At 36.6% G+C, this 15830-nt stretch overlaps 1 protein-coding gene across 4 annotated transcripts in view; it reads left to right on the top strand.

The window, feature by feature from the left end:
- Positions 1 to 15830, top strand: part of gabra2b (gamma-aminobutyric acid type A receptor subunit alpha2b) — a 57168-nt gene that overhangs the window by 27126 nt on the left and 14212 nt on the right. For all 4 annotated transcript variants that reach the window (XM_028459584.1, XM_028459581.1, XM_028459583.1 and 1 more), the window contains exons 4-7: positions 1371 to 1438; positions 6013 to 6233; positions 6752 to 6834; positions 7739 to 7882. In XM_028459584.1, coding sequence (XP_028315385.1) covers positions 1371 to 1438; positions 6013 to 6233; positions 6752 to 6834; positions 7739 to 7882 — 516 coding nt within the window. The remainder of the gene's footprint in view (positions 1 to 1370; positions 1439 to 6012; positions 6234 to 6751; positions 6835 to 7738; positions 7883 to 15830) is intronic.

Genomic DNA, 15830 nt, shown 5'->3' on the forward strand with positions numbered 1-15830 from the left:
CGTTTCTCAACCTTGGGGTCGTGAGACACTGGGAGGGGGTCACCAGATATTTTCTTCAACTACACCAACTTTTACATTTAACCTATTTTCATCACTTTCTTGCCATCATTTTGCTCCTTTAAATGCATTTTTGATACATTACTCCCATTTTTGCCACTTCTTCATCAAATTTAATTGCATTTTCTGCAAGTTTTTTCCACTTTCAAGACATTTCTTACACTTATAAACCCTTTCCACTACTTTTCTCACCTAACGTCGCATATGTTGACCCATTATAGTCACTTTTTACTGCTTTTTACCATAGTTCATGCTTATTTTGGCCAATTTAACCACATTCACAATTTATCAATTTAACTAATTGTTCCTACTTTTTTCTGCCACTTTTAAGCCAATGTTGACACTTTGAATCCTTTTTACCACTTTCTGTTATTGGCCACTCTAATATGCAACTTTTAACCATTTTCTGTGGTTTTTAAAATCCCATTTCACTACCTTTTTCCACAATTTTTGGTAACTTTTAACGAATTTCCATTCTGATTAAAACAAGTATTTACATCTTTAAAATAACTATATTCTATGATGCAAATAATAATACACTTCCTGGATAACAGTGGATATTATTCAGATAAATAAATAAATTTGGGGGTTCAGTGGGGGTCGCCAGGCTCTGGCACCTTTATTTTGGGGGTCACGGGCTGAAAAGGTTGAGAACCACTGTTTTATGGTTACTAAGATAAATTAGTGACAAACCATAAATTCAGTTTTGAACATTGCGTAGCACTTGAATCCGTGTAGCATTCGTTCATTCGTTTTTCATTATGTAACAAAAACATGAAAAACAAAAAAACACTCATTATTTAATATTTAGAAGTGTACTCTCATCCGACGCTAACGGCTATGCTAACGGCAGTTCGGCATGACAAGATCGCTGCTTCCAACTGCTTTAGCTGGTGTTGGGCACAGAACCTCCTCACGGACATTTCGGAAGATTTAGAGACTCCTAAGTGTTGTAGAGCTAAAGGAATGTGTAACGCCTCACTTCCGGGTCACGTACTTTGGCAAATCGGTAATGGAGAAAACAAATAAAGGTGTTCGTTTTCCGTTTTTCGTTTTCTGTACCGAAGCAAAAGAGCTTGAATTTGAAAAACAAGGCGTTTTCCGTTTTTTCATTTTGGTTTTGGAAACAAATATCAAATAACGAATGATACACGGATACACTTGGTATACTTCTTTAAAGTTCAGAAGCAAAATACCTGCAGGTAAACAGCATGTTGAAAGCCAGAAACACTCTCGTTTTTGCACTTATCAAATGCTGTTTTTTGCCTACTTTACTGGCTTAATGTCATAACTGTACGTTTTCTCTGATCCAGACAGGGTAACTGAAGTGAAGACCAACATCTACGTCACCAGCTTTGGACCAGTTTCAGACACAGACATGGTGAGTGCAGATTTTTTTTTGTTCTTTCTTTTTAATTGCTGGCTAAAAAAATTTCTGTTGTCAAGAGAAGCATAATTCTTGCTGAAAATCACATTACTGTTGCATCTCTCTATACGCACGCACACATACCAGAATGAGAATCAGAAGTACTTTATTTATCCCAGGGGGAAATTACTGGCATTACAGCCACTCAAGAAATATATTATTTATTTGTAAAAAAAAAAAAAAAAAAAAACTAATCAAAGACAGAAAGAAAGAGAAGAAAAAACATACATAATTACGTAAAAGACTGGTAATTATATAAGGATTAAATACAATTGCACACATTACAGTAGTAAAAAAGAAAATAGGATAAATACATATATATGTATATATATATATATATTAGTACTGTAATGTGTGCACTTGTATGTAATCCTTATATAATTATAATTATAGAATTATGCACATCCTTACATACATATGGTTGCATACAAACACACAATCATGGAATACATTACCGAAATGTTTATTCATCTAATTATTTACATTGTATTATTATTGTGTTTTCTTCATTTATCAGGGACGTTTATTATTTGGAATCCTGCAGCCGTCTTAGCATCACATCATCAGCATTCCCTCTCTTGTCCAAGACCTGTTTTCCAACACATCTATTGATTTAACATCAAAAGAAGCTGCAAGTTCATGGCACTGGGTTTTAAATGATGAGCGTCCTTTATGTTTCAAGGATTAAGGGATAATTTAGTTGTTCAATCAAACCCCAGGGGTTCTTTGAGTCAGTCTCAGGGGTCTGGCAGGAGTCAAGACACACATGGTAAACATGTGTTACACAAAATACATGTTCATGATGAAGCAGTTTATTAAAAGGTAATTTACAATAACAATGTTACATTTTATTTTTGAATATCCATTTATAAAAATGTATATTCAACGAAGCAAAAATTGTACGGTTGGGCATCGTTTGAATTTGAATGTTTCCGTTTCCGATTCCTCGTTTCGATTCCGATTCCAATTCTTTTAAGAGGCAGGGTCAAAAAAGTTGACATGTTTTAAATGAGCTAACTAACCAGAGGGCTTTCTGGATGAAATAGTCAATACCTCTCCATTAATTTTAATTCTATGAACTTTTTACTTTTTATGAACTTTACTAGGAATTTCTCAGGGCTGTTTTCAACTCAACTAGTATATAAATATCAAATCTATGAACTTGGATATAAATATCATACATTCTTCTTTCACAATAGCTTTATTTTTTAAAACTTCATGAAAGCACATTCACACTAAGGAACAACTTGTACAACTCAGTCCAGATTAGCAGCAGGTACAGGATAAAATCAGAAACAGATGCACCGCACACTGTTCATGGTTGCGCGGTAACGCAAACACTTACGGTGGATTCTTCTCTTCATTGGCTTCTTTTTCCAGTCAACAAACTGGCTAGCAAAAGAAGGAATCAAAATTTATAAATTTTAATGATTCCGGGAGAATCACAAAGTTAGTCCCGGGATCAATTGATACACGATACTCGATGTCCAACCCTACTTACGTACATGTGTGTGTATGAATAAAATATAAACCCTCGTTTTAATGAAATCCCATTTCATGAAGGGTTCGGTGAATGCAATGATAAAGCTTGCAGGTTTAGGTTAGAAACACTGGCAAACAGCTTCAGGACAACATCTGTTACTCATTCTGGTGGTCCTGCTTTTGTTTGGAGGGGTGTGTTCAGAATCAGAATCAGAATCAGAATCAGAATCAGAATCAGAATTCCTTTATTAATCCCAGGGGGAAATTGCTTATGTTACAGCGACAGAAAAAAAATCACAAATAAAAGAGTAAAAACTATAACAAAGACGAAAGAAAGAATAAATGTTAAATAAGTGTATAATTAAGTAAAAGACTTATAAATAGGGATCAGATACACACACATTACAGTAGTAGAAAATAAAGTAGGATAGATAATTCTATTACTAATAATGATAATAATAATATACAAATTATATACAAATATGATACATATATTTACAAAAATAGTACAAATATACAAATATGATTGAGATATTCACAACAATCAAGCTGTGAGGTTACAGTGATGAATTTTACAGTTTGATCGCCACAGGCAGGAATGATTTCCTGTGGCGTTCTGTAGAGCACCGTGGTTGGGTCAGCCTGGTGCTGGAGGTGCTTCTGTTCAGGGTAGGTATATGGTTCTTCATGATGCAGGAGGCCCTTTTTCCTGCTTCTGGAGGGGCAGATGTCCTTGGTTGTGGCCTTCACAACTCTCTGCAGAGACTTTTTAGCAGCTACTGACGCAGAAGCACAGGACACTCCCCACCACATAGTGACGTAGAAGGAAATCAGGACAGATAATTACAGTCAGCAAATTCCCAAAATCCCTACATGTAAACAAATGGATACACAGTCAAAAGGGTATCGGGAAAACTCAATTTAAACCAAATGGGGGAGAAATCATTCATTTATACCCTAATCTGAAAAATGTAATTTGCTTTAAACATATTAAACCAACATATGGTGTTGAAAAATTGGGCATAAGGCTCAAAAACACATGATTTATTCCAGCCTCTGCTCTCGCGAAGACAGATGTCTCATAAAAATGAAGAACAGCATGAAACATTTCCCTTTGATCTGATTGATTTATTCTCACACCGTGGGGCAATTCATCTGATTGCTGAGGTCGGCCCCTTGTCACAGGATTTATGGAATTTACAGAAAGTCCAACTAGCACGGGATGTTAAAGAATAAGGGAGAAACGTGTATTCAGCTTTATGGGCTTTAAACATGCAGAGAAGAAAAGAGCACCTGCAAAAGCTTTCCACTGTGCAGCAAAACAAGATTCAGAAAAAGATTGACTGAAATTTTTTTAGTTTTCTGTTATTCTCTGCTTGGGGTTTTAATCAGAAAATGGTATGTTATCTTGACCTGGAAAAGATCACAGAGCCTACATTTACTGTAATGGAGGAGGAAACCACTCTTGCTGTCCACGTAATGATTTCTTAAAGAGATATGTGACACTGAGAAATAAAGGTTATCAGGCTTCAGGAACAATATAGTGCTTGTGTGTAAAATCACTTACATCTAAGCCTTAAAGCTGCTATCAGGAGTTTCTGAGAGAACGCCTCGATGTCCCGCCCTCAACAGCTCTACTTCCTCCCCTGCCTCTGCCAATCTACCAGAAGCTACGCCTCAACATGTTTATTACCTCTCCATGAGAAATGTCGCCAAATCCAGATCCATTCTTAATCCTTTTAAAAGCAGCAAGTCCCTCCACCTTTGAAAAGCAGCTCCGAGATGAATCCTGTTGTGGTCACGAAGATGTTTATCCACAAGCTTTGTACCCGGACTTTTCTTTTGTCTTTAGTAGAAGCTTTCTACGTTGGCAATTGTGGAATGGGTAACTCTGGAGATTCGGAGCACTCCTCCGTGACTCTCTGCTGCTCAGAGCGATAGCGGTTTGAGATGCGCGGCCTCATGTCCTTGCACAATTTACGCAGCACGCGCGTTCACTTTGATTGACCGTCTTTGCTCCAGGAAGTCGAAGCACATTGGCTGGGCATACTCAGCGATCGTTTCCATTTCTATAGGGGTCTATAGGATAAAAGAGGGACTTATATACATTCATGTATATGAATGACCACCAGCAATAGACCATAGTAAAAGACTAGTTTGGTATTTTTTCACATTACAAAAGAATCATACATAAACATAGATTTCTCCGAATCTCCGGATATCAGCTTTAAGAATAAAAACAAATGACTATCATTCAAACTAAATTTTTATGACTTCCAACTTTTCTCCCCTCTTAAATAAAATTGCATATTTGTGTGATTGTTAGAATAACTTATTGTCTTTATTTGATTTGAGAAGCTTTTTCTCTTTAATCTTAGGCTGAGTTTGAGTAAAAAATCTCCATAAATCTACGTGTGAGGCTTTTCACATAATTAGACAAAAAAAACTAAAACTGCGCACACACAGGCACACACACACAAACGTATGGGCATTTAACGCTGCAGTGCTCACTGCCCTGAATCCTTTCTTGTCTGTGGTTTTCTTTGACAACGGAGGATTGTGGGTCAAGGATTTGCCTCGGCCTCAGAGCCTGCTCAGGAAAAACAGACTTGGAGAGTTGCAAGAAAAATGAGAGCCCAGGCTTTTGCCTTGAGGGAGCTTTAAAAAAAACAAGAGTTTTAGAAATTAAACAAAATAATACAAAGTGGTGGTATGTTTATCAAACTGTCAAATAACATCTTTCAAAAAAGTTTAGCTTTTGCTTCTACAACAGATTCTGGTCCTATTAAGTTCTTAAATTCTTTCAGAAATAAGTAACCACATATATATATATATATATATATATATATATACAAAAGTGCCCAGTATGTTTTATGAAAATAAAGTGTAAATACTGTTGGATGGAGATTGTTCATTGGTCTTCTGACACCCTTTTTCCTGTTTAGGGGGGTACACCCTAGACAGGGTGAAGTAGAAGTGCTATCCATTCCATGATCGTGCTGCCTGCTGGAGATTTTCATAAACACATTACTCTCCTTCGTCCACAGGAATACACCATTGATGTTTTTTTCCGGCAAAGCTGGAAGGACGAGAGATTGAAATTCAAAGGGCCAATGACAATTTTGCCTCTCAACAACCTGATGGCGAGTAAGATCTGGACTCCTGACACCTTCTTCCACAATGGGAAAAAGTCTGTGGCACATAACATGACCATGCCTAATAAACTGCTGAGGATCAAAGATGATGGGACTCTGCTGTACACCATGAGGTAAGTTCTGGAATTGGGAAATGTTTGAGATCCCTTTCACACAAATGTATTTCTAAATTTCATGAAGTTAAATCATATTTATGTTTAACTGCTAATATCACAAACAGCCTTTCTGATGTGTTCAAGGAAATTTCTCATAAATGTTACTATTAACGATAGATAACCACATTTAGTCAAATGAATAATTTCTTTTCAACTAAATTTCTTTTACAAATATCTGTCTATTAATTGCAGTAATTGGGTAGTGATGTAATAAAGAAAAAAAAATAAAACTAACCACCAAACATACAGTAGGAATGCACAAGCCATTTGATTTCTGCAGTACCTCGTTTTCTTTGCTCTGCTGATTACAGCTAAGATGATTTTGTTTTTGTTTTTATTTCCAGGATGGGCAGGGTCTTAAATAGTGCATGAGGCTTGTGGGTCTTCTTTTAATTTTGGGATGATTGCCGAAATCTGCGCTGTTTACTTTCTTTGCATTTGAAAAGTCTCCCTAATGATGTGTGAATTGGATGCAGGTTAACTGTGCATGCTGAGTGCCCAATGCATCTGGAGGATTTCCCCATGGACTTTCATTCCTGTCCACTAAAATTTGGCAGCTGTGAGTAACACTGATGATAATGGTGCCTGAGGGAACTTGAAGTAAAACGCTTTCTTTTTGTGCTCATCAGTTCTTTGGCAAGAGTGCAGCCAAAAAACAGAGTGAAGCTAAAAATGCATGGCTCATTTATTTAGCAGTAGCCGCACAATGATACATAGGAATAGATATATAACAAAGTACAATAAAGGGCTTTGAGGAAAGTCAACATCACAAAATAAGATGTTGGAGTTAAATACTGAATGAAGAGTTTTTTTACCACTGTAAATGTAAAAAAAAGTCAAAAAAACAAAAACAACAATTTGTTATTGAATTATCATTGATCTTCTTCTAATCAATTTGTTAAGTTTGAAGGTTAGAGCTTTAAATTGGACTAGATTTGAATGATTATAATGAGATTTCCATTGAGAGATTTTAAAGCAATGAAACATGATGGATCCTTTTGAAAATGCCCTTGATTTTGTTCTATATTCAAATATATTTGCTTATAATGCATTTATGTGGAAGCTTACAGTGTTTTGATTTAATGATTTTGTTTGTTTGCTACCCTGCACATACCTCCACACAACATGATAGTGTTAAATAATTAGGAGTCCTAATGTACTAATAGGATGGTGTTAAATCAAGTGGAGATAAATTACATCTTCTTATTTAGGCAGAGATATAGAGGTCGGAAAGCAATGCTTCACTTTTTATTTTGTCTGAATGTTCAGAGTGATCGATAAGGGAAAATGTCATAATGTATCGATTGCTTAATTTTTATTTTATTTTTTTTAAAAGAACTTCTTCAGGGATTTTTTCCCTCTCTTTTTATTGCCTTTTTAATAGAAATAGAAATGAGCAGAAAATGTCTTCTTTACTGATATTGTGAAGACTTTTTCATGCTCCCCTCTATTCTTCTCCCTAGATGCCTACACAATATCAGAAGTGACTTATGCTTGGACTAGAAATGCCTCTGAATCAGTTGTGGTGGAAGGAGAAAGCTCTCGTCTCAATCAGTACGACTTGCTCGGGCAAACGGTCGGACAAGAGACCATCAAGTCGAGCACAGGTATGTTTTATCTGCAGCTTTGTAGAGATTTTATCCATTATGCAAAACAGACTACTTCCAAAATGTTTGTTTTGGTAAAATAGTTCAAGGCTAGCAATGAAGCAAAAACCACCTTTTGTGTTGTGATCATGTCTTTTCCTTGTTTTGAATCACTTTGTTGGAGTGAGTGGCTTCATGTGTTGAGTTTGTCCGTGTTTAGAGAATTATTTTATAAAGTTTTTATTTCTTCAAAACTGCAAAACAGGTGCAACTTCATCTGATTTTCATATGCAGGGGCTGGATTTATATTGGTGTCCATAAAACCTAAGGGATGGATGAAAAGAATGGTATTTTGGATTTAATCCTCAAGAGAAAAGCTTTTGGCTTGAACTCACAGCCCCCTATATATTATAGCAGTTCTAAAGCCTCTTCTTTTCGCCACTGACTGTTTTTCCTCCTTCATTCAACATTGTTTTTTGGGCCTGTCCCTTTTGTCGAACAATTGTGACATTTGTCACCTTTTAATGACGTATAGGTCAGATGACCCCGACCTGAGCGTCCAGACTGTAGTCTCATCGGATACATATCCGATTTATATCCACATACAAAAGCAGCTTGGGTCGGATGAAAACATCAGAAACATGTCCCATGTCGGCAAAATAATAGCAATTGACCTGCAGTGTGAACTTATCCCAATAATAGTCAAAAGATTTACAACACGATCCAAATTTAACAAATTTCTACCGGTACATTAGATTAAGAGAGCAGCTTAAATTAACTAAGAACTAAATGAGCCTTAACTACAAACCCTTCCTCTTTCCCTTTACTTTGTACGCAAAATAATGTTGCCACTTAACGGTGCGCATAGATTTAGAGTTTCAATCCATCACTCTTGGCAAATTACCAAGCCACTTTTTCCCATCTCATCAGTATCAAGATGTGTATTTTTCCTCAGATTTCCATCAATCAAAAGCAGAGGGTCTATCTTCATTTAGTGATGAACTCACTGCAATGAGCTGTAAACCAAAAGCGCAAGTGCAGGGAATCTTCACTATCAGGGTTATGAAATCCAGGCCCTGTCTTTATTTAAGAAATAAACAAAAACATAATAGGATCTATAAATTATCTCAAACCTTGCCCTGGTGAGAAGAATGAGCACATTGCTAATACTGTCACATGGTTGCTGTTTGAGGGGCGGGGGCACCTGTTAATTTCTGATATCAGTGATTACATATATGCTGCTAACTTTGTAACTGCGCTACTTACAGATATCCTGTCTCCATGAATCTCCCATGGCCTCTATTTCATGGCCCACCCCCCACGCCCCTGCCCTACAACTATAGAGCTGATTTACTTGTGGAGACAATGTTCGGATTTGCTGAATCTACATGCACGGTGTCTTAAGGCTTTGCTGCCTGTGCAATAATAGTAATATATTTCATCCTTGACAATTTTTTTTTGAGATTTCTTAAAAAAAGATTACTTTAACAAGCGTATTATTTGCAAAGTAGATACACTAAATGAAGCAGACACATGCAAAGAAAAAAAAAAAATGGTTCACAATCGAAAAACAATAATGGGTGCTAAAAATAGAAGCATCACATTTCGTGCAGGCATACCAACACAGATGCCAGAGAAACGAGGCCAGAACGTCAACGCCTTGATATGTGTCTGTCGGTGTGAAGATGAAAGTGACACGATTACTGTCCAGATAGTAAACACGCTGCGTTATAGTTTAAAAGATGAGAATAAAAACAAACAGGTTTATGCCACAAAAAAAATAATGATACTGGAACTGGGGGAGGCTAACAAGCTTCTTCAGACATGAGCGAGGCTTGGCAGCTGTTTGCCTTCACATCCTGGAAGTGACAAGGGATATGACATCTAGTGACAGCAGATTTTATGACGGCTATAAGCAAATCAGACGATGGTAGAAGCTATGTTCTGCTTTTTGAGTCAGTGAGGCTTTGTAACTAAACATGACCAGAGCACTGAAGGATAAAGGGTTTATGTATGCTTATTGGGCTTTAGGTGTGTGTAAAGAAAACAAAAAAGCATTATCATTTATTTACTTAATAGAGCATAAAGCTAATAGTGCACCTTCCATCAAAAGTTGCTTCCACGTCAGTTTTTTGCTGCTTGTGCTGTTTGTCGTCATTTTTCCGACATTTTGAATTTAGTTATGTCTGGGGCTATTATGTCAGATAGCAAATAAAAAGGGAAATTTGATATGTCTCCACAATATGGGTCTCATCTTGATGCGGCTCCCCGCTGAGCCTGCACTGCAGAGCAGAGTGAAATTCAAACCACAGTAATAAATAACATGCAGGGGCCATTGCAAATAATCCCTCAATGGTTATTAACTTAGAAATAAATACCCTCTAGGGTGCATACAAACAGAGCAAAACCGAAGCAGGTGGAGGCAGGGTGGAGTGGAGCAGCAGTAACAGCAGCATGCACATGTAATAAATAGGCCGCCACATCAGTGCAGTGGGACGTGATGGCTGTGGATGTGGTCGGTGAACATTACTGCATCAGGGATCTCCGTGGTACGAGTGGTACCAGTGGCACTACCCCTAACGCAACACCATATACCAGCTAGGAGATGACTGAGAGAAATATCACATGATAATGCACCACTATGTAAGAATGCTAATATGGGATGTTACCATTACCTCTTTATTTGCTTGTTTGTCTGTTAGTGGGATAACGTCAAAAGTGCGCAACATGTTATGTCAAAATTTTAACCGAAGAAATTCCCTATCTCTTATAATTGACGAAATTAAAAAATAATTGATCAATCTTCATGAAATCTGACTCGGTTATGTCGGGTTGGTTCCAACTGACAGCAACCCGACATAACTGAATTGATACCTCAATTACCCCAATCAGGGACACACCTTTTTTGGGGAAACACAATATAGAAATTGCTTTGTTAAGTTTAGGTTTTCTTATCACGACGTGGCAATGGCTGAACAGGGTCAAAGGGTAAAAATTTTACTTTTTTCAAACAAGAATTACATTCTTGGATTTTTGACTTAATCCAGGTGGAAGTCAAAATTCAGGAATCGCAGTATATACAATGCGAGCATCTACTGAATTGTAGCATTGATTATCCCAGCTGACATTGGGCCCTAGCCTTCATCTTAGACTGGGTGCCAGTTCATTGCAGAACAAACACACATAAGAGAGTTTAGATTACAAAGCCTTAGTATGCAGCTAGATATTCCCTATTTGTTTATCTGGTTTGTATCTAGAACACGTGTGTCAAACTCAAGGCCCAGGGGCCAAATTCAGCCCTTTGGAGAATGTAAAAATTATAGAAAAAACATCAAACATTTTGTAATTTACCAGATCTATGGACACAGGTCAGATAGTGGAGCCCAGAGTTCACAGTAAACATGGTGATGCTGCTTTTAGTTGTTATGCTGCAAAGAAGTGGAACAAATTGCCAGCAGAGCTGAAGTCAGCATCCAATGTGAACATTTTTAAATCAAAGTTAAAGGCACTTTTTTTCTCTACTGCATATGATTGAGAGAGAGATTTTTTGTCATGTTGTTGATGTCATGATGATTTTACTGATGATTTTAACTGATTTTACTGATGATTTTAAATGTTCTTATTGATTTTAAACAATTGAATGTTTTATCATGTAAAGCACATTGAGTTGCCTTGAGTATGAAATGCGCTATACAAATAAATTTCCCTTGCCTTGCCTTGCCTTGCCTTACCTACTAATTCAGTTATAGATATCAGCCCCTCCAGATACAAACATTTTTATTAAAATCCTCAATATTTGTAGAGTTCAGTTTTCCAGTTCTTAAATGACATGACGGCACTCATTTTTAATATGAAATTGGTGAAAGAACTCTCAATTTTTCCCAAATTTTCCTCAAATTATTCCACGAAATTTCACCAAATTCCCCAAATCAGGGAAATTTAAGTGAAGATACTGCAGGGTCTGATATACTCACATACTTTATCATTTATATATCAACATAGGAAACAAGACACAAACTGCCATTACTACACAGAGACTGAATTCAAAGTGGAAACAAAGAAGGAACAAGGTCTGTCACTTATTCACTGTAATTGTCGGAGTATGTATGCAAATTTTGAAGACATTAAGGATTACATTTCCACATTGTATAGGTTTGACATAATAGCACAGTCAGAAACTTGGCTGAAAGAAAAAAAAGGCATGGAGTTTATGATAAAAGGATATAAATTTGTCTATAAGAACAGATTACACAAGCCAGGAGGTGGGGTGGCACTATTCATAAAAGAAAATATTGAGATGGAGATTATAGAATCGATGAGTTTAACCGTGGAAGAAGTGATGGAATGTATAACAGTGAAAATTACAAGTCCAGAGGGACGTAAGATAATAATCTGTTGTTTGTATCGTGCACCTGACTGTAAAATAGACATATTTAATGAGAAACTAACTAAAATGATAGAAGAAAAAAACAATTAAAAGAGAATAAAAAAAAAACAAAAAATTGTGGGAAATTATAAACACCATAACCATGCGCAAAAGCAAAGAAAAAAATGCAGACCACTTTATAATAAACAATGTAAAAGAATACAATAAAAACATAATAGCACAAGAACTCAACAGTTTTTTCATGAATACTGGAAAAAACACGAAGAAAGGGATTAATAAACACCCAACACTTAAATGGAATCATTTTGACAATGAGAAGAAAGACATTGATAAGTACCTTGTACTTGAAGAAGTAACAGAAGCAGAGGTGGAAAGAATAATCACAACCTGTACCTCAAAAAAATCCAGAGACATTAATAATCTAACTATGAGTCTAATAAAAACCATAACAGCTGAAATAACCCCGCCACTAACACATATAAGTAATCTCTCATTTAAGAATGGTGTTTTCCCAGAAAAAATGAAAATTGCAAAAATCAGACCGATTTACAAGGGTGGAGAAAAATGGAATATCACTAATTATCGACCTATATCAAAATTACCACAATTATCGAAAATTCTGGAAAAACTCTTCATGAAAAGACTCGACAAATTTATAGAAGACAATAATATACTACATGAAGGACAATATGGATTTAGAAAAGGACGTTCAACAGCAATGGCTATAATTGACATCACGGAGAATATAAGAGAAGCATTAGAAAAAAAACTATTTGTATTCTGAATTTTTCTGGACCTAAAAAAAGCCTTTGACACAATTAATCATGATATTCTAGAAGAAAAACTTCAAAATTACGGAATAAAGTACAACGCCTTAAAATGGATTAAAAGCTATATGACAAATAGGAGACAATATGTTGACTTTGAAGAACACACAAATGCCAAACTATACAATGTGGTGTGCCACGGGGTTCAATTTTAGGGCCAAAACTGTTCATTTTATACATAAACGACATTTTCAAAGTCTCAAATTGCCTCAAACTAACGTTGTTTGCAGATGACACAACCATTCTATGCTCAGGTAAAGACATTAAAACTCTAATAGAGTCAACAAATGAAGAACTATCAAAAATTCAGACATGGTTAGATGTAAATAAACTAGCCCTAAACGTCAGTAAAACAAAATTCATCAAATTCGGAAAGAGAAAAATAACAGGAGATATAACACTGAAACTAAACATGGAAATAATAGAACAAGTAAAAGAATATAGGGTACTAGGAGTGTGGATGGACGACAAGCTGACCTGGAAAAAACATATACAAATAGTTAAAAACAAAGTTACCAAAAGCAGTTACATCCTATGGAAGCTTCAACAAATCCTAGATACCAAATCACTTAAAACAATCTATTCTTCACTCATAGCATCGCACTTAAATTACTGCTCCGAAATATGGGGTAATAACTACAAAAAGTATCTTGAACCACTATTTAAACTACAAAAAAAAGCTATAAGAATTTTACATAAAGCACCACACAACGCACACACAAACGAATTATTCGAGAAGGCAAAATACCTAAAACTGCAAGAAATAATACACTACAACACACAAATACACGCATTTAGGGCTTCATCTAAAAAAGTACCACATCAAATACAAAAACGTTTCACATACAATCAAAATTCCTACGACTTCAGACATAATAATGTGTTCAGACCAGACAGGGTCAAATCGAACGTTGGCAAACATAGTACTGTGTATAGAGCCATGAACCTCTGGAATAGCCTTGACGCAGAGACACAACAATCTGTAAATCTGAAAGGATTTAAGGAGAAAACACGGAGGATATTTCTACACGCATACAGGTCTCAAGTCAACTCTTCATTGAACTATACAGCGACGACATGGAACTCATCAACTGGTTATTGAGCGCCATCGACAAAATCTTCACGACGAGGCAATTACTACAGCACGAACCAGCGTGTCCAAAGGACACATACCCAAGTGGATATGTCATGGATGCACGAGGGAGAAGCCACATGCTCTGTCTCTCCCCGCTGACAGTGGAAGATGTGGAGGACATCTATCTGCTAGGGGTCATGATCTTTGGCCTGCTAATGATGGGGGTATGTGTATGTGCATGTGCCTTTCTGATGCATCGTATGCTGAGGCGACTTTCCGAGGATATGAAGGTTCTCCGAAAGAAGAAGAACTTTTCGTTTGGAGAGTTGAGGAACGTAAACAACGACTGGAAAAGAAAGCTCGAGGAGATACGGAGAAAAAGGACAGTGAGGAGGAGTAACAACAGGAACAATGACTGCAGACGAGAACACATCACATAAAAAAGGACAAAAAAAAAAAAAAAAAGAGACATTAATGAAAAGATGAAATTATGGTATGAAGAAGATGAGAATGTTTGACTAGGGAAAAAACGAGGTTTGATGTAAAATTATCTGTGTTCAAATATCAGGGGACGGATCTGGATAAGCAAAATGCTTTTTTCCGTCGCCCTTTCCGGCATGCAAAAGGACAAAAAAAAAAAAAAAAAACAATGATGTGATTTTGCTCTGAATGTCAAAGTGAATTTCTGTGATTGCAACCATGTCGGAAATGAACTGAATAAATAAAAAATAAAATAAAACATTAATGTTGAATTTGCTTATTTTCCACCTAAAATCTGTGGCCCATGCTGGTGCATATTTGGCCCCTGAACTAAAATGCATTGGAATAATGTTTAGTTTTTTGAGGTTTTTGCTGTTTGTTTGTTTGCTTTGGTCTTTTATTTTGGAAATTATTTTTTAAGATTTATTTTTTGGCGACAACAAGGCTGCATATAGTTTTAGCACCTAGAGAAAATGTAGGGTAGCATGTAAATGTGTCCCTTTGCGCAAGATTCCAGCACAGCTTTAAGTAACAATTACCACAATACAGCAATTCTCCTGTGACTGCAGTCCACTATCAAGGGAATCCCTGCTTCAGTTTCATTGAGTCAAAAACCCTTTCATGTACCAAATGCTCCTATCTAGGTTAAGTGGTGTTTGAAGCCTTGGTAGAAGCCAAGATGCCTGCCAGGGACCCTTGTTTAACTAGTCACTCTACATTATCTGATTGGCAGACTTAATCATTTAAAACCAGTGTGTCAGTGTTTGGTAGAGTGTACTTGTAAACTAGGTCATTTGGCACCAACCAGTGCATTCCGGCCTCATGGAGACGAATGTCTTGCATAAGCCAGTAAGTGTAGCGACACACTGGTCAAAAAAAGGAAGCTATTCAACCATTTAATTGTTACAGTCATGCTGGGAATGTTACCTGAAAGCACCGGAATGTACCGGCTCGCTTTTTTAAACTACCTCTTGTTTTTGTTTGCGCTGTAAATAGGTTTTGTGTAATTGCATAGACAATTACAATTACTGTACATAATGCATAGACCTCCACGACCTGAGTCGAGGTGTGTAGTCATGTCTCACCACACGCTGTCTATAATAAATGATGTTAGGGCTGCGATGTCACTGCAGCTTTTTAAAAGATATTTATGCAGTATGTATGGGCTGTTTGTACCTGAGAAAAACTCATTTTAAAACC

This window comes from Gouania willdenowi, chromosome 10, assembly GCF_900634775.1.
Source record: "Gouania willdenowi chromosome 10, fGouWil2.1, whole genome shotgun sequence".
Classification (NCBI taxonomy): Eukaryota; Metazoa; Chordata; class Actinopteri; order Blenniiformes; family Gobiesocidae; genus Gouania; species Gouania willdenowi.